At 35.5% G+C, this 19,422-nt stretch overlaps 1 protein-coding gene across 1 annotated transcript in view; it reads left to right on the top strand.

The window, feature by feature from the left end:
- Positions 1–1,889: 1,889 nt before the first annotated feature.
- LOC139528673 (argininosuccinate lyase-like) overlaps positions 1,890–19,422 on the top strand; it is a 51,954-nt gene continuing 34,421 nt past the window's right edge. The window contains exons 1-8 of the mRNA XM_071324786.1: positions 1,890–1,969; positions 3,652–3,704; positions 4,109–4,216; positions 10,749–10,835; positions 11,287–11,370; positions 16,964–17,118; positions 17,358–17,435; positions 17,965–18,042. Coding sequence (XP_071180887.1) covers positions 3,681–3,704; positions 4,109–4,216; positions 10,749–10,835; positions 11,287–11,370; positions 16,964–17,118; positions 17,358–17,435; positions 17,965–18,042 — 614 coding nt within the window. The 5' untranslated portion in view covers positions 1,890–1,969; positions 3,652–3,680. The remainder of the gene's footprint in view (positions 1,970–3,651; positions 3,705–4,108; positions 4,217–10,748; positions 10,836–11,286; positions 11,371–16,963; positions 17,119–17,357; positions 17,436–17,964; positions 18,043–19,422) is intronic.

Genomic DNA, 19,422 nt, shown 5'->3' with positions numbered 1-19,422 from the left:
GGAACTCCTGACCAAATGAGGCAAGATGACTGTTAGCTTTTTCTGTTTTAGTCATTTCAAAACTGTATGTCTACTTCGTGTTTTCCCCCTGAAAATCGACATGTATATACACAAATATTTGGTAGCATGCATGGCAATGAGTTTCTTCACCGGCTGCCTGTTAATCAAGTCATTGACTTAAACCGTGAGTTTTTAAGTGGCTTATTATGCCCCACCTACGATAGTAGAGGGGCATTATGTTTTCTGGTCTGTGGCTCCGTTCGTCTGTGCGTCCGTCCGTGCGTCCGTCCGTGCGTCCGTCCGTTCAGGTTAAAATTTTTGGTCAAGGTAGTTTTTGATGAAGCTGAAGTCCAATCAACTTGAAACTTAGTAGATTTGTTGCTTATGATATGATCTTTCTAATTTTAAAGCCAAATTAGACTTTTGACCCCAATTTCACGGTCCACTGAACATAGAAAATGAAAGTGGGAGTTTCAGGCTAAAGTTTTTGGTCAAGGTAGTTTTTGGTGAAGCTGAAGTCCAATCAACTTGAAACTTAGTAAACTTGTTGCTTATGATATAATCTTTTTAATTTTGAAGCCAAATTAGACTTTTGACCCAAATTTCACGGTCCACTAAACATAGAAAATGAAAGTGGGAGTTTCAGGTTAAAGTTTTTGGTCGAGGTAGTTTTTGATTGAAGTCCAATCAACTTGAAACTTAGTACATATGTTCCCTATAGTATAATCTTTCTAATTTTAATACCAAATTAGATTATTACCCAATTTCACGGTCCATGGAACATGGAAAAGGATAGTGCGAGTGGGGCATCCGTGTACTTTGGACACATTCTTGTTTTTAATAATATTTTATTATTTGTTAGGGTTACGTTTATGTTTAGTGTACGTTAGCAGGGGCGGATCCAGCCATTTTAAAAAGGGGGGGGGTTCCTAACCCAGGACAAAGGGGGGGTTCCAATTACATGTCCCCATTCAAATGCATTGATCGTCCAAAAAAAGGGGGGTTCCAACCCCCGGAAACCCCCCTCTGGATCCGAGCCTGGTTAGGGTTAGGTTTAGGGCTCGATCAACATAATTACAGAATAATAATATAAACAAGATTGTGTCCAAAGTACACGGATGCCCCACTCGCACTATCATTTTCCATGTTCAATGGACCATGAAATTGGATAAAAAATATAATTAGGCATTAAAATTAGAAAGATAATATCATAGGGAACATGTGTACTAAGTTTCAAGTTGATTGGACTTCAACTTCATCAAAAACTACCTTGACCAAAAACTTTAACCTGAAGCGGGACAGACGGACGAACGAACAGACAGACGAACGGACGCACAGACCAGAAAACATAATGCCCCTCTACTATCGTAGGTGGGGCAGAAAAATGTTCTTTTTAGCAATGTTTAGCTTTTTAAGATTTATAATAATCAAGTATTTATATAGTCATACTAAGTTCTTAATATACAAATCCTTGTAATTATACTCCGGCAATACTCAAGTTTTTTTTTCTGACTGAGTTGCTTACTGCGGCATTACCTTTGGCTCATTTGACTGCTTTGTATTGAAGCCTCACTTGCTTGCAATGCCAAATCAAGTCATTGCTATAGTTCTTGTACGAGCTTAGTTTTTTTGAAAATTTTCTTTTTGTATGTATTGTATTTATGTATATCATGATGTGCTGCTTTGGTTTTCACTCAGGTGTATTGCATGTGTTTTGTTTATGTTGGTATTATATTGCTACTTTGTATAAGTTGAGTTTACATGTTTATATGTTTATATCCATTAGTGGTTTTTAATAGATCTAAAGATCGCCTTTACTGCAGTAGGAATATTTTGAAGACCTTAATAACACAAAACCGGGGCCTGTAGGACATAAATTGTATATATCTGATTATTGATTGCGTCCCCTGAGAAAGAACAATAACTCTATAAAAATTTTGCGGGAAAAGACAGAGCATTGGAAATACATGTAGGTTATAAATAAATGTAGATTTAACTTGGATGGGCATTCGCAGGGTCCCAGCACCATAAATCCCATTAAATAAGAGCACATTTTTACTCGATCCAAGGATTTGTATAGTAAAAATACAAATCCTTGCTCGATCGTAGGTCACTATGGCTCGCACTTGAAAATTTCAATTTCCATCCTGTTCCACTTTCACTTTTTAATAGACATAAAACAAAAATTTAAAAATCTCACCTGTTCTTTCTCAATAACCATGATAATATTTTTTATAGTGTGGTGTACTACTTTTGGTACAAATTATATAAAAAAATATAGAAAACTTCATCAGCTCTAACTCAAAGCATATGGACAATTTTATGTTAATCCTTTTGACAGCTCATGACAAGTACTAGTTTGTAACCTTTTTCAGCTGGAACAAATCACTACTTTACTTTAAAACTCATGACCCAAATTTTTCAGCAGTGTAATTTCACTATTGAAGCAAGATTTTTCATTTTCATTTAAGCAAGGGACTGGTTATTCATTTTCACAACTATATATTTTATGATATTCGAAAACATACAATTTTTAAATGATTTGTTTAATATAAATAATACATGTATAGTCAAGTCATTATGTACCATTTAATGAGAATTAATCATCATCCTCTGCAGAAATTAATCTTAGAAGCTATTATGAACAAATGATGCAAAATCATGCTTTCTGGGTGTTCCGAAGACCCTTTCTTAATCTGAAAATGCAAGTTTTGTTTTAATAATTTTGACAATATTTTGGTCTCAAAGCAAAATGTATAAATTCAGTGTAAGACTTAAGTTTCTAGGGACAACATCAAAAGACCAATGTGCATGATATAACAAAAATGGAATTCACATAGTTAAGTCTGTGGCTGCTGGTTTTTTTAAAACTCATAATCAAGTTCATAACAAAATTACTAGATTACAAAAGGAATGCAACACTAACAGAATATATACAGAAGGGCAATCAATGAACAAAAGACAAATAAATAAGAAGCATTGATCCAAAAAAATCAGTGCTACCTCTGAGGTTAAACAGAACTTGCTTCTTGCCAGGCACTCGCCGTGAACACAATTTAATATAGAGACAAGCGTTTGGTTTTGAAATTTCCTACATGAGGCATTTGCCTCAATGTAGTTACGGCCCTGTTAAAATAAAAGTGAGGTAAGGTTTCCTGAGACAATATACCTCAAATTAAATGAAACTAATTTTCAGACAATTCAAGTATATTTAAATAATATTTATACTTTTGTTATTAAAAAAATTGGGAAGTGTTTCCCGATTTGTTTTGGGAAAAAAGATGAATTTATGAAGAATCTGGTGCCATCTTATACTTTTGATTAGACCTGCTGAGTTATTTATTTTCAATACATTGCAAGTCAGGTAATTTATTTTCAAACTACCACAGAACAAAACATTTATTTTTGTGATTATCAAGGCTGAGTTATTTATTTTTCAAAATCCTCCTCCCCCCTCCCCCCCAGAATATCAAATGGTCGTCCCCTTAGATATCTTTTAATTTGATAAGCTAACACTGTTTTAACTGTCATAAAGTTAAGACTATAATGAAAAAGCATAAGTTGGACATTTATGTGAAATTAAATGATAGTACATGTATATATTATATCATAAAATGTATAGTATATAATAGCTAAAACAAATATTTTCAGCAATTGTGATTTGAGACTGTTGTGAAGCTATGGCAGACAAAACAATGACAGAGGTATGTTATTCATACATGTACAATAAATTGTATTATGTAAAAGGGGGAAAACACATGTAGAAAGCTTTTAATTCCTAATGTTATGAGGTAATGAAATATAGAACTTGAAAATATCTAAAGTACATTAGATATCCCGGGAACTTTGAATTTTAAATATTGCCTCATTTCACTTTCAAAATTGTTTAAAGTTTCAAAATAGAAACCTGTAAATATAAGAGTCCTTGGTAAAATAAAAAATATAAAATTTGAAGTGTATGCAAATTGATTTAATACCTAATAAAGATAAAAAGAATATCAAATTACACTTATTCAGCATTTTTATGGTGATGATAATTTAGACAAGTGAGAGAGAGAAAAAGTGCAGATAGAACTGTTGTTTATACAATGTATTATTTTGTTTCCAGGGTAACAAGTTATGGGGTGGCAGGTTTACTGGAGCCACTGATCCTATCATGGAGAAATTTAATGCCTCAATATCATATGATAAAAGAATGTGGCAAGCAGATATAAAGGTAGGGACACTCTGGGACAGGAGGCTAAGGACAGCACTCTTTGGTTTTACAGGGAGGAAATTATACATGAAATAGTGATATTTTATTTTGAATTTCAAACCTCAACTGATCTCAGTTTCTATTCTATTTTGCTTTTCCGTAAGATTATGTCTGGTTTATTTGTTATTAATTTCATTCCATGAAACCAAATTGAGAGAGTTATTTTAAATTCATTTGGAGTTTCAAATTTTATAGATTGGAACATTTTTATACGACCGCAAAAATTGAAAATTTTTTGGTCGTATATTGGTATCACGTTGGCGTCGTCGTCGTCGTCATCGTCCGAATTCTTAGAGTTTTGGCACTCTAACTTTAGTAAAAGTGAATAGAAATCTATGAAATTTTAACACAAGGTTTATGACCACAAAAGGAAGGTTGGGATTGATTTTGGGAGTTTCGGTTCCAGCATTTTAGGAATTAGGGGCCAAAAAGGGCCCAAATAAGCATTTTCTTGGTTTTCGCACTATAACTTTAGTTTAAGTAAATAGAAATCTATGAAATTTTGACACAAGGTGTATGACCACAAAAGGAAGGTTGGGATTGATTTTGGGAGTTTTGGTTCTAACAGTTTAGGAATTAGGGGCCAAAAAAGGGCCCAAATAAGCATTATTCTTGGTTTTCGCACAATAACTTTAGTATAAGTAAATAGAAATCTATGAAATTTAAACACAAGGTTTATGACCACAAAAGGAAGGTTGGGATTGATTTTGGGAGTTGAGGTCCCATCAGTTTAGGAATTAGGGGCCAAAAAGGGGCCTAAAATAAGCATAATTCTTGGTTTTCGCACCATTACTTTAGTATAAGTAAATAGAAATCTATGAAATTTAAACACAAGTTTTATGACCATAAAAGGAAGGTTGGGTTTGATTTTGGGAATTTTGGTCCCAACAGTTTAGAAAAAGGGGCCCAAAGGGTCCAAAATTGAACTTTGTTTGATTTCATCAAAAATTTAATAATTGGGGTTCTTTGATATGCTGAATCTAACTGTGTATGTAGATTCTTAATTTTTGGTCCCGTTTTCAAATTGGTCTACATTAAGGTCCAAAGAGTCCAAAATTAAACTTAGTTTGATTTTAACAAAAATTGAATCCTTGGGGTTCTTTGATATGCTGAATCTAAAAATGTACTTAGATTTTTGATTATTGGCCCAGTTTTCAAGTTGGTCCAAATTGGGGTCCAAAATTAAACTTTGTTAGATTTCATCAAAAATTGAATAATTGGGGTTCTTTGATATGGACCATAATTTGGTATTCGGCCTTTGGTTTCTTTTTGTATCCTTTTTTATAAGTTCTAAAACTTTAACTTTTATTCTGTGGGTTGTGTTGGTGTTAGAATAGTATTAATGGAACAATTGAGTTTTTCAAGAAAAAAATAATACATTTTGATTCACCGTTTACGTGACAGGAAACCAAACAGGAAACCAATCTTTATTTTCTTTATTTTGCACAATATATTTCAAAAGACATAAATGAACACCATTACTAGTGTTACTTGCTTCATGTTAATATTTAAAATCTATTTTCAATGTTAAATTAAAGTTTTTTTTAAACGCGACAGGAAACCATAAGAAACCGAAAGCATTTTTTTAGTTTTATTTTATTGCCAAATCTGCTTAAAATAATCTGAACAGTATACTTTTTCTTAAAATCCATCTTAAATGTAACAGTATTATAAAACTACTAAATATGTGCTTGTTTTGAAAACAATTAGTACAATTTATTCAGAAATTTCCATATTTTCTTCATTGATACAGGATACCATAATCGTTGTATCTTGATGTTTTAGCCAAAAAAATGTAATTATATTTGGTTTTGAAATTCCAGTTATATACAATTTATTCCAAATCATTGGCAATGTAAAATTCTTTAAATCCAGTAAAGAAAAAAACTTTTAACTTGGAATTAAAATCTTTAAAATAGGCACCATGTGATATTTGTGACCTGTACACCATCTACATGGTTTCCACATTTTAACCTACTTTAGTGGGCTAAAATCAATAAAGTACTTCCTTTCAAGTCATGCATGGTAAAAGTTTACTTCTCCTGTGACAAGTTTATTGCGTTTCTGAAAAGTTTTTGCAGAATAGAATAAAAAAAAAATAATTAAAAATTGTGACAAAGATACCAACTTTGTACATTCCAAGTGTAACGGTATATTAACATGTATTTTTTATTAAATTATCTTTATTCACCTAAAATGTCCAATAATATTTACTGCTGAAGCAAAATCAATCGAATGAGCATCGGCACAATGATAAGAGACGTAATGTCTATTGAATTTTCCAAGGACCCTTTACATCGTTATCAGGAAACAAAGTGTGTTATAACGTCTGTCAAATCTGAAATCGATTTGTCAAGTCATTGGGCATTTATTTTCACACAAGATCGTATGTAACATTATGCACAAAGGAAAAATAATAGACCCCCCCGCGCAATCTCTTTGAAAATTGTATTTTCCTTTTTTAAACAAGACGAAACAAGTCTACAGATTATGTTTGCTAACATCCCGTTGGAAACAAAAACAATGTTTATACCTAGTATTTCATACATCCGGCTGTAAGGGCGTGATCACATGTTAGTCACATGTTTCACATATGACCGGAAATGATTAGAACTTAACGACAAAAACAATTTTAATAAAAAAAAAGGAAATAACTGGACATCTGTTTCGTTTGAAATGTAATGCATAACGATAACGTCATTTTCTAACTTAATTATTACAAAGAACAAAACTAGAATGTAAATCATCTCTGATTTACCTGTTTGAACATCTCGCGAGAGTTCATATTTGTATATTGTTATAAAGAATTCTATTACAACAAAGCAGATTACATCATCTAAAATTTGCGTTACGAAATTGGAAACCAAAGTAACGCTAGTGTTCTTACACCTGCTACAGAAATACTTATAGTTCTCGGCATTTTCTTCGGACTATTCTTATTGGTCGATGTTCTTTATTATTTGAAAGCAAAAGTTACGAATTTGCCGGTGACGATTATCTATAAATCAGTCGGCGTTATGCACTTCGGAAGCGAAAAGTAACGCGAGAAACGACACAAAAATACGGTCGTATTTATAATCTTTAAAATTTGTTAATTTCAATTTTTTTCTAGGGAAGAGTAGCATACACTTGTATGTTGATAAAAATAAAGGCATCTTTAGATGTAGTTACAACTTTTCTTACAGTAATACACATTTTTATCACTTTTCTATAGTTATAGGAAACGAGCCGAAAAGCAAATTATGGTCCATATGCCAAATCTAACTGTGTATGTAGATTCTTAATTTTTGGTCCCGTTTTCAAATTGGTCTACATTAAAGTCCAAAGGATCCAAAATTAAACTAAGTTTGATTTTAACAAAAACTGAATTCTTGGGCTTTTTTGATATGCTGAATCTAAACATGTACTTAGATTTTGATTATGGGCCCAGTTTTCAAGTTGGTTCAAATCAGGATCCAAAATTATTATATTAAGATTGTGCAATAGCAAGAAATTTTCAATTGCACAGTATTCAGCAATAGCAAGAAATCTTCAATTGCACAGTATTGTGCAATAGCAAGAAATTTGCTATTGCGCAATAGCAAGAAATCTTCAATTGCACAGTATTGTGCAATAGCAAATATTTTCAATTGCACAGTATTGCGCAATAGTAAGAAATATCTAATTGCACAATATTGTGCAATAGCAAGAAATTTTCAATTGGAGTTATCTTTCTTTGTCCAGAATAGTAGTTGAATCAACTTTAGTCATTGTTTTATACAAAATACAATGTATATTCACTTTTACTACCAATTGATAAATTAAAACAATCTTTACCATTCAGTGATAAGGCCAATTAAAATTAATTGATAGATTTTCATCCCCGCCCGCCCTGATTTTTTTTATTTTTGAAAAAATTATGATTTCCGGATTTTATTCATTTCCGTTACCGGTAACCGTCGATAATTTCGCTTCATGTAAAACTTCCTGTTTCAAATTTCTCAGAGTATTCTAACTGAAATCATTAAGTCGATATATTCTGATCTATGATGACAACATCATTTACCGAGAATAGAGATTGATTACGAGAAGGGCATGAAATATTCGGGTTACGAGTAATAATACGCTGTGTGTCCAAGAACGCAACATGACACAAATGTTTGTGAATAAAACACCTTGGATTTATTTTATTTATTTATACAATGACTTTGTGTCAAGAAATTTGAACTGTGAATGAAACCCAAAAGCGTAAGAATCGTGGAACACATTTGACTGGAATAAAAAAATTGACACAAGCATGAACTTTTTAGATTGGTGACCGTATATTGAGTTCAGAAAATCGACAAACATACGCATTTATTAATTTATAGCAAGCTCTTAGATTTAGCCATGCCTTTCGTTTTTTGTAGAAAAACAGCAAACATTCTCTGTCACAATACCCACGATAGAGTCATTAAACAACTTTATGTTTTACATTGTAATTATATTTGCATCTTGCATACTAAGGACCAACCCTATTATTTAAACACTGTTTGAGTTTTCATTTTAATCTGTACTTATCGTACTCGTGTTGCATACCAATGCATTAGCTTCATTTTATTAGGACAACAAAACATTGCTTAGAAAGCATAATACATTTGATGTAGGTAGTCCAACTGAAGAGAGCATTCTCCACATTTCTGCTGTTTACTATAAAATAGGTTTCTAAAGCGGCAATTACATGAATAACAGTGATTGCCAATCAGAGATATATATTTACGAATTTGAAAAAGCGGCACCAGCATATGGAGTATATGTGTCTCAATTGATACTTTACTCTAGAGCTAGCTCAAAGTACGTTGATTTTGTTGAACGAGGAATACTGCTTTCTCAAAAGTTGCTAAGACAGGGCTATGAATCAATCAAATTAAGGTCATCACTCAAGCAATTTTATGGTCGCCATCATGAGCTGATTGGCCATTATGACAAAAGTGTGTCAGAAATCATATCTCAGTGATATTCTTCCTCAGTCATAATAACCTTCCATCATTACCAAACTGAACAAAGAAATAACATGACGGGTGCCGTATACGGTGCAGGAAATGCTTACCCTTCCGGAGCACCTGATTTCACTCCTGGTTTTTAGTGGAGTTCGTGTTGTTTCCTACTTATTATTTGTAACTGTTGATGTAAATGTCTTTTGGTTTTATGAGTCTTTGGTTACTTCTTGGTTTTGATTGTTATTGTCTTATACAAGACACCTTATGGATGTATTTGCATGATATAAGCTTATTATTACACTTGCATATATGAATAACACGTGACCAGAAGGTTTCATATGAAATAAAATTTAAAAAATAAAATCCTCCCACCCGCCCCATTTTTTTCAAAAATTTGGATGAAAATCTACTAATTAATTTTAGTTGGCCTAACAAGCACTTTATTTTACATTTTAATATTTTATGATGTATTTAAATGAGTTGTTATTGTTGCAAACTCCATTAGAAATTTGAATTGAGATTAGTTTTGGAAAAAGGGAAAGGGGGATGTGAAAAAAAAGGGGGGGGGTAAATTTTTTCTCATCTCAGATATCATAAATAAAAAGAAAATTTCTTCAAACATTTTTTTGAGAGGATTAATATTCAACAGCAAAGTGAAATGCTCAAAGGCAAAAAAATATTTTACTTTTTAAGTTCATTAGACCACATTCATTCTGTGTCAGAAACCTATGCTGTGTCAACTATTTAATCACAATCCAAATTTAGAGCTGAATCCAGCTTGAATGTTGTGTCCATACTTGCCCCAACCGTTCAGGGTTCAACTTCTGCGGTCGTATAAAGCTGCACCCTGCGGAGCATCTGGTTTTTCATGGAAACATGACTCCAAGGTTTTAAGGAATTTTACATACACATGATACAGGTAAAAATGAAACTTATAATTTGTGAACACTAAAATAAGTGGTCCACCTGTATAAAGTATGCTACTTTGACATGGTGGCAATGTTAACTCTGCACTGTGTCTTACATAGACCACTTGTTCAACTAGGCTTTTAATATGGCAATTCTTTGTGAAATGATTCCTTTTCTTGTCAGATTTACCTAGGTTTATAATACAGTATCATGATGTACAGGGCCAAGTAGATGTAAAAAAGAAGCTGTGGTATGCTTGCCAATGAGACAACTCTTCACAAGAGACCAAATGACACGGAAATTAACAACTACAGATTACCCTATGGCCTTCAACAAATAGCAAAGCCCATAGCACATACCTATAAAAGGTGCTGAAATAACAACTGTAAAACAAATCAACTGGGAAAAGCTAACAATCTAATTTATGTATTGGTATTCTTGCAGATCAGCTTTTTTTGCCAGTTGTAAATAATGTTAAATACATGTACTTACATTGCAGTCACATATATATGTATATTATTCTGCATATATCTTTTTATCCATAGACCAAGTGTTTTGAGTCTGTTGTGTAAAGTTTACAGATGAAAAAAGTTGTATATATTATAACCCTATTCATACCGTTTTAGGGTAGCATGGCTTATGTGAAAGCTACATGTAAAGCAGGACTACTTTCAGAGACAGAAAGAGACCTCATCCACAAAGGATTAGAACAGGTTCAGTTATTTATGCATGTAGTAAATAATAGCAACTGTCTCCAGATTATTAATGTAGATATCTTAATTTGATAATGTAGTTGTTGTAGTTCAACAGGAGTATTTTCAGATAAGATAAAAATAAATTACCAAAAAAATACCCTTTAGTTGTGGTAGTTAAACAGAAGATAGGTAAAGAGGAAAAAAGAAAGTATACCAAATCAATATTTGTTCTATTATTCTCAAATTCAAATGGAAGTAGAGTAAATCAGTTTGTCTTAATTTAACTGAAATGTTTTGCTAACCATGCCAACAGCAGTTAACTCAATTGAATTTTTTTTTTTAGTCAATTATAAACGTTTATGAATTACTCACACGAGAGCAGAGCTGTAATAAGCATGTAGGTTGGTAGCAAAGTAATTGTAAATGTTATAAATTATTTTTTAAATGAATCTATGTATATTTATGATAGGTATACAGTAAGTGGGAAGATGGAAGCTTCGTCGTAAAACCAGGTGATGAAGATATACATACAGCAAATGAAAGGATGTTAAAGGTAGTCTATCATATACATTCACTGCAATCAGTAATGACAGACTTGTTACAGTACATGTGTGTAGTATTTACATATATCCATGGGTGGTAACTCCTGTAATGACAGACTTGTTACAGTATATGTGTGTAGTATTTACATATATCCATGGGTGGCAACTCCTGTAAAGAGGCATCTTAGCAAGATTTTAAAATTTGAAATAATTGATGCAGGGACTTGGGAGAGTTAGAGAATAAATAGTGAATAGTCTCCCAATATCTATAATTAGGTAGCAAATAGATATTTGTCAATCTAAACAATAAAGTTGTTTTGCAAGAAATGATAAGGTCTGGTCACTGGGAAGCTACACATTTAATGGAGATGTAATGACAAGGTGTAAATGTAAACTGTAAAGTGTTTTGTAGGAGTTAATTGGTCCAGTGGCTGGGAAGCTACACACAGGACGGAGCCGTAATGACCAGGTGTAAATGTAAACTATTAAGTGTTTTGTAGAAGTTAATTGGTCCAGTGGCTGGGAAGCTACACACAGGACGGAGCCGTAATGACCAGGTGTAAATGTAAACTATTAAGTGTTTTGTAGGAGTTAATTGGTCCAGTGGCTGGGAAGCTACACACAGGACGGAGCCGTAATGACAAGGTTTAAATGTAAACTGTAAAGTGTTTTGTAGGAGTTAATTGGTCCAGTGGCTGGGAAGCTACACACAGGACGGAGCCGTAATGACTAGGTGTAAATGTAAACTGTAAAGTGTTTTGTAGGAGTTAATTGGTCCAGTGGCTGGGAAGCTACACACAGGACGGAGCCGTAATGACAAGGTGTAAATGTAAACTATTAAGTGTTTTGTAGGAGTTAATTGGTCCAGTGGCTGGGAAGCTACACACAGGACGGAGCCGTAATGACCAGGTGTAAATGTAAACTATTAAGTGTTTTGTAGGAGTTAATTGGTCCAGTGGCTGGGAAGCTACACACAGGACGGAGCCGTAATGACAAGGTGTAAATGTAAACTGTTAAGTGTTTTGTAGGAGTTAATTGGTCCAGTGGCTGGGAAGCTACACACAGGACGGAGCCGTAATGACTAGGTGTAAATGTAAACTGTAAAGTGTTTTGTAGGAGTTAATTGGTCCAGTGGCTGGGAAGCTACACACAGGACGGAGCCGTAATGACTAGGTGTAAATGTAAACTGTAAAGTGTTTTGTAGGAGTTAATTGGTCCAGTGGCTGGGAAGCTACACACAGGACGGAGCCGTAATGACAAGGTGTAAATGTAAACTGTAAAGTGTTTTGTAGGAGTTAATTGGTCCAGTGGCTGGGAAGCTACACACAGGACGGAGCCGTAATGACCAGGTGTAAATGTAAACTATTAAGTGTTTTGTAGGAGTTAATTGGTCCAGTGGCTGGGAAGCTACACACAGGACGGAGCCGTAATGACAAGGTGTAAATGTAAACTGTAAAGTGTTTTGTAGGAGTTAATTGGTCCAGTGGCTGGTAAGCTACGCACAGGACGGAGTCGTAATGACAAGGTGTAAATGTAAACTGTAAAGTGTTTTGTAGGAGTTAATTGGTCCAGTGGCTGGGAAGCTACCCACAGGACGGAGCCGTAATGACTAGGTGTAAATGTAAACTGTAAAGTGTTTTGTAGGAGTTAATTGGTCCAGTGGCTGGGAAGCTACACACAGGACGGAGCCGTAATGACAAGGTGTAAATGTAAACTGTAAAGTGTTTTGTAGGAGTTAATTGGTCCAGTGGCTGGGAAGCTACACACAGGACGGAGCCGTAATGACTAGGTGTAAATGTAAACTATTAAGTGTTTTGTAGGAGTTAATTGGTCCAGTGGCTGGGAAGCTACACACAGGACGGAGCCGTAATGACAAGGTGTAAATGTAAACTGTAAAGTGTTTTGTAGGAGTTAATTGGTCCAGTGGCTGGTAAGCTACACACAGGACGGAGCCGTAATGACCAGGTGTAAATGTAAACTATTAAGTGTTTTGTAGGAGTTAATTGGTCCAGTGGCTGGGAAGCTACACACAGGACGGAGCCGTAATGACTAGGTGTAAATGTAAACTGTAAAGTGTTTTGTAGGAGTTAATTGGTCCAGTGGCTGGGAAGCTACACACAGGACGGAGCCGTAATGACAAGGTGTAAATGTAAACTATTAAGTGTTTTGTAGGAGTTAATTGGTCCAGTGGCTGGGAAGCTACACACAGGACGGAGCCGTAATGACTAGGTGTAAATGTAAACTATTAAGTGTTTTGTAGGAGTTAATTGGTCCAGTGGCTGGGAAGCTACACACAGGACGGAGCCGTAATGACTAGGTGTAAATGTAAACTGTAAAGTGTTTTGTAGGAGTTAATTGGTCCAGTGGCTGGGAAGCTACACACAGGACGGAGCCGTAATGACCAGGTGTAAATGTAAACTATTAAGTGTTTTGTAGGAGTTAATTGGTCCAGTGGCTGGGAAGCTACACACAGGACGGAGCCGTAATGACAAGGTTTAAATGTAAACTGTAAAGTGTTTTGTAGGAGTTAATTGGTCCAGTGGCTGGGAAGCTACACACAGGACGGAGCCGTAATGACTAGGTGTAAATGTAAACTGTAAAGTGTTTTGTAGGAGTTAATTGGTCCAGTGGCTGGGAAGCTACACACAGGACGGAGCCGTAATGACAAGGTGTAAATGTAAACTATTAAGTGTTTTGTAGGAGTTAATTGGTCCAGTGGCTGGTAAGCTACACACAGGACGGAGCCGTAATGACCAGGTGTAAATGTAAACTATTAAGTGTTTTGTAGGAGTTAATTGGTCCAGTGGCTGGGAAGCTACACACAGGACGGAGCCGTAATGACAAGGTGTAAATGTAAACTATTAAGTGTTTTGTAGGAGTTAATTGGTCCAGTGGCTGGGAAGCTACACACAGGACGGAGCCGTAATGACTAGGTGTAAATGTAAACTGTAAAGTGTTTTGTAGGAGTTAATTGGTCCAGTGGCTGGGAAGCTACACACAGGACGGAGCCGTAATGACAAGGTGTAAATGTAAACTATTAAGTGTTTTGTAGGAGTTAATTGGTCCAGTGGCTGGGAAGCTACACACAGGACGGAGCCGTAATGACCAGGTGTAAATGTAAACTGTTAAGTGTTTTGTAGGAGTTAATTGGTCCAGTGGCTGGGAAGCTACACACAGGACGGAGCCGTAATGACTAGGTGTAAATGTAAACTGTGAAGTGTTTTGTAGGAGTTAATTGGTCCAGTGGCTGGGAAGCTACACACAGGACGGAGCCGTAATGACAAGGTGTAAATGTAAACTATTAAGTGTTTTGTAGGAGTTAATTGGTCCAGTGGCTGGGAAGCTACACACAGGACGGAGCCGTAATGACTAGGTGTAAATGTAAACTGTAAAGTGTTTTGTAGGAGTTAATTGGTCCAGTGGCTGGGAAGCTACACACAGGACGGAGCCGTAATGACAAGGTGTAAATGTAAACTATTAAGTGTTTTGTAGGAGTTAATTGGTCCAGTGGCTGGGAAGCTACACACAGGACGGAGCCGTAATGACCAGGTGTAAATGTAAACTGTTAAGTGTTTTGTAGGAGTTAATTGGTCCAGTGGCTGGGAAGCTACACACAGGACGGAGCCGTAATGACTAGGTGTAAATGTAAACTGTGAAGTGTTTTGTAGGAGTTAATTGGTCCAGTGGCTGGGAAGCTACACACAGGACGGAGCCGTAATGACAAGGTGTAAATGTAAACTGTAAAGTGTTTTGTAGGAGTTAATTGGTCCAGTGGCTGGGAAGCTACACACAGGACGGAGCCGTAATGACTAGGTGTAAATGTAAACTGTAAAGTGTTTTGTAGGAGTTAATTGGTCCAGTGGCTGGGAAGCTACACACAGGACGGAGCCGTAATGACAAGGTGTAAATGTAAACTATTAAGTGTTTTGTAGGAGTTAATTGGTCCAGTGGCTGGGAAGCTACACACAGGACGGAGCCGTAATGACCAGGTGTAAATGTAAACTGTTAAGTGTTTTGTAGGAGTTAATTGGTCCAGTGGCTGGGAAGCTACACACAGGACGGAGCCGTAATGACTAGGTGTAAATGTAAACTGTGAAGTGTTTTGTAGGAGTTAATTGGTCCAGTGGCTGGGAAGCTACACACAGGACGGAGCCGTAATGACAAGGTGTAAATGTAAACTGTAAAGTGTTTTGTAGGAGTTAATTGGTCCAGTGGCTGGGAAGCTACACACAGGACGGAGCCGTAATGACTAGGTGTAAATGTAAACTGTAAAGTGTTTTGTAGGAGTTAATTGGTCCAGTGGCTGGGAAGCTACACACAGGACGGAGCCGTAATGACAAGGTGTAAATGTAAACTATTAAGTGTTTTGTAGGAGTTAATTGGTCCAGTGGCTGGGAAGCTACACACAGGACGGAGCCGTAATGACTAGGTGTAAATGTAAACTGTGAAGTGTTTTGTAGGAGTTAATTGGTCCAGTGGCTGGGAAGCTACACACAGGACGGAGCCGTAATGACAAGGTGTAAATGTAAACTGTAAAGTGTTTTGTAGGAGTTAATTGGTCCAGTGGCTGGGAAGCTACACACAGGACGGAGCCGTAATGACTAGGTGTAAATGTAAACTGTAAAGTGTTTTGTAGGAGTTAATTGGTCCAGTGGCTGGGAAGCTACACACAGGACGGAGCCGTAATGACAAGGTGTAAATGTAAACTATTAAGTGTTTTGTAGGAGTTAATTGGTCCAGTGGCTGGGAAGCTACACACAGGACGGAGCCGTAATGACTAGGTGTAAATGTAAACTATTAAGTGTTTTGTAGGAGTTAATTGGTCCAGTGGCTGGGAAGCTACACACAGGACGGAGCCGTAATGACTAGGTGTAAATGTAAACTGTAAAGTGTTTTGTAGGAGTTAATTGGTCCAGTGGCTGGGAAGCTACACACAGGACGGAGCCGTAATGACAAGGTGTAAATGTAAACTATTAAGTGTTTTGTAGGAGTTAATTGGTCCAGTGGCTGGGAAGCTACACACAGGACGGAGCCGTAATGACTAGGTGTAAATGTAAACTATTAAGTGTTTTGTAGGAGTTAATTGGTCCAGTGGCTGGGAAGCTACACACAGGACGGAGCCGTAATGACAAGGTGTAAATGTAAACTGTAAAGTGTTTTGTAGGAGTTAATTGGTCCAGTGGCTGGGAAGCTACACACAGGACGGAGCCGTAATGACCAGGTGTAAATGTAAACTGTAAAGTGTTTTGTAGGAGTTAATTGGTCCAGTGGCTGGGAAGCTACACACAGGACGGAGCCGTAATGACCAGGTGTAAATGTAAACTGTAAAGTGTTTTGTAGGAGTTAATTGGTCCAGTGGCTGGGAAGCTACACACAGGACGGAGCCGTAATGACAAGGTGTAAATGTAAACTGTAAAGTGTTTTGTAGGAGTTAATTGGTCCAGTGGCTGGGAAGCTACACACAGGACGGAGCCGTAATGACTAGGTGTAAATGTAAACTGTAAAGTGTTTTGTAGGAGTTAATTGGTCCAGTGGCTGGGAAGCTACACACAGGACGGAGCCGTAATGACTAGGTGTAAATGTAAACTGTAAAGTGTTTTGTAGGAGTTAATTGGTCCAGTGGCTGGGAAGCTACACACAGGACGGAGCCGTAATGACCAGGTGGCTACAGATATGAGACTATGGTTATCGGATGCATCTAAATCAATGAAAACATTACTCATGCAGCTGATTTCTGTTTTTGTTGAAAGGGCAAAGAAGTAAGTTATTAAAGTATTATATACATATGTATCATTTCAGTCTCCTTAATACTTTTCTATTGTTAGAAAGCATTACTTGAAATTTTTGCAATGTTTCTTGATTTAGAAATTTAAAAATAGTTTTTCTTGTTTTCTTTAAATTAATGTTAGCATTTAAACAAATTAAACATGTTAAAAAAAATTAAAATGAATCGAAGTGAAAACAAAATAATTCGTTCTACTTCTATTTATTTTGACAGTGAAATAGATGTATTGTTACCAGGATATACACATTTACAAAGAGCTCAGCCAATCAGATGGAGCCATTGGTTACTAAGGTACAAGCCTTATGATTTGTAGTTTTTTTTATGCCCATAAAGAAATTACCAAATGGATAAGGACAACTGAATAATTATATAAGACTAAAATGGAAATGTGTATTACTATGTTTAATGATCTAATACTCAAATAATACTACAAGTAAAAAGGGTCTCATCATTTATCATGATTTTGATGACATTGTGAAAAGTCCATTGTTGCCTCAGAAAGAGTTGTTTATTCTTACCAAAACTGTTAATCAATTTGGTTAAGATTACATTCACACACATTCAGTTACTTTAAACTTGAAATTGAGTAAGGTATAAACCAGCTAAATAACTGAAGCTCTTGTGGTCCTTATTCGGTTTGTTGACAATGTGTGGACCTCAGAGCTCCATATAGATCCTATTTAAAACATATGGAAATTCTATTTTTTTACGAAGAAATAACCCATAGCTCTGCAAATTCGCTCTTGTTTTGCAGCTAGGTATATACATGTGACTATGCTAACACAACAATGTATGCATTCTTGTTTGTATGTCTTTCTAGTTATACCTGGATGTTGAAAAGAGATGTAGAAAGACTAGAACAGCTGACAGACAGAGCTAGTGTTTTACCATTAGGAAGGTACTGTAATGATGTTACCTGTATTATAATAGTGTGTGTTTGCATTGGTTACTAACATGTTGTTTTTAAAATATTGACCATTGTTATTATACTAAATATGTATATATGATGTAAGTTTTGGGAAAATGCAGCATCATATGTCAAAGTTTGTCTATGTAAAGCATCATTTTTTGTGTTCCAAGTCATATTAATCAATGGTGCTGTTATTTTACACATTTAAAAAAAAGTTAACTACAAAAATGCTAAAAACAAAAGTCTTGTATTAACACTAATATATATTAATTGTGTTAATGTTACTTGCAAGTTCCATAAAATAATAACAAAACTTGCAGCGATTTTAACCCCACCCACATACTAATTGAACTTTTGATGTTGTCCCTTAACTAACGACATTTATATATTCATCATATTGATCATTTTATTTTTACACCTGACCTGAAAGGTCAAGTAAGCTTTTCTCATCACTTTGCGTCCATCATCCGTCGTCGTCGTCTGTTAACTTTTACCAAAATCTTCTCCTCTGAACTATTGGACCAAATTTAACCAAACTTGGCCACAATCATCACTAGGGTATCTAGTTTGAAAAATGTGTCTGATGACCCCGTCTGCCAACCAAGAAGGCTTACGTGGCTAAAAATAGAACATAGGGGTAAAATGCAGTTTTTGGCTTATATTTCAGAAACTAAAGCATTTATAGCAAATCTGACAAGGTTAAAATGTTTATCACATTAAGATCTATCTGCCTACACATTTTCAGACAAATCCCACAACCCGTTGTTCGGTTGCTGCCCCTGAATTTGGTAATTTAAAGAAATTTTGCAGTTTTTGGTTATTATCTTGAATATTATTATAGATAGAAATAAACTGTATTCAGCAATAATGTTCAGCAAAGTAAAATCTACGAATAAGTCAACATGACCAAAATTCTGGGTCGACCCCTTAAGGAGTTATTGCCCTTTATAGTCAATTTTTAACAATTTGTTGTAAATTTTTTTATCTTTTACAAAAATATTCTCCTCTGAAACTACTGGGCCAAATTTAACCAAACTTTGCCACAATCATCACTAGGGTATCTAGTGTTAAAAATGTGTCTGATGACCCCGACCAAGATGTCCGACAAATCTGACATGGGGTAAAAATGTTCATCAGATTAAGATCTATCTGCCCACAAATTTTCAGACAAATTCAACAACCCGTTTTTGGGTTGCTGTCCCTGAATTGGTTATTTTAAGGAAATTTAGAAGTTTATGGTTTTTATCTTAGATATCATTATAGTCCTGATAGTATCTGATAATATCTTATACTATTAATTATGTTTTAACCTAATTTTACATGATTTGCAAAGCATTAGTAAATACAGGTGAGCGACAAAGGCTCTCG

Source organism: Mytilus edulis, chromosome 6 (assembly GCF_963676685.1).
Source record: "Mytilus edulis chromosome 6, xbMytEdul2.2, whole genome shotgun sequence".
Lineage (NCBI taxonomy): Eukaryota > Metazoa > Mollusca > Bivalvia > Mytilida > Mytilidae > Mytilus > Mytilus edulis.
Note: the sequence above shows the minus strand (reverse complement) of the source record. Positions and strands in the feature narration are given on the sequence as shown.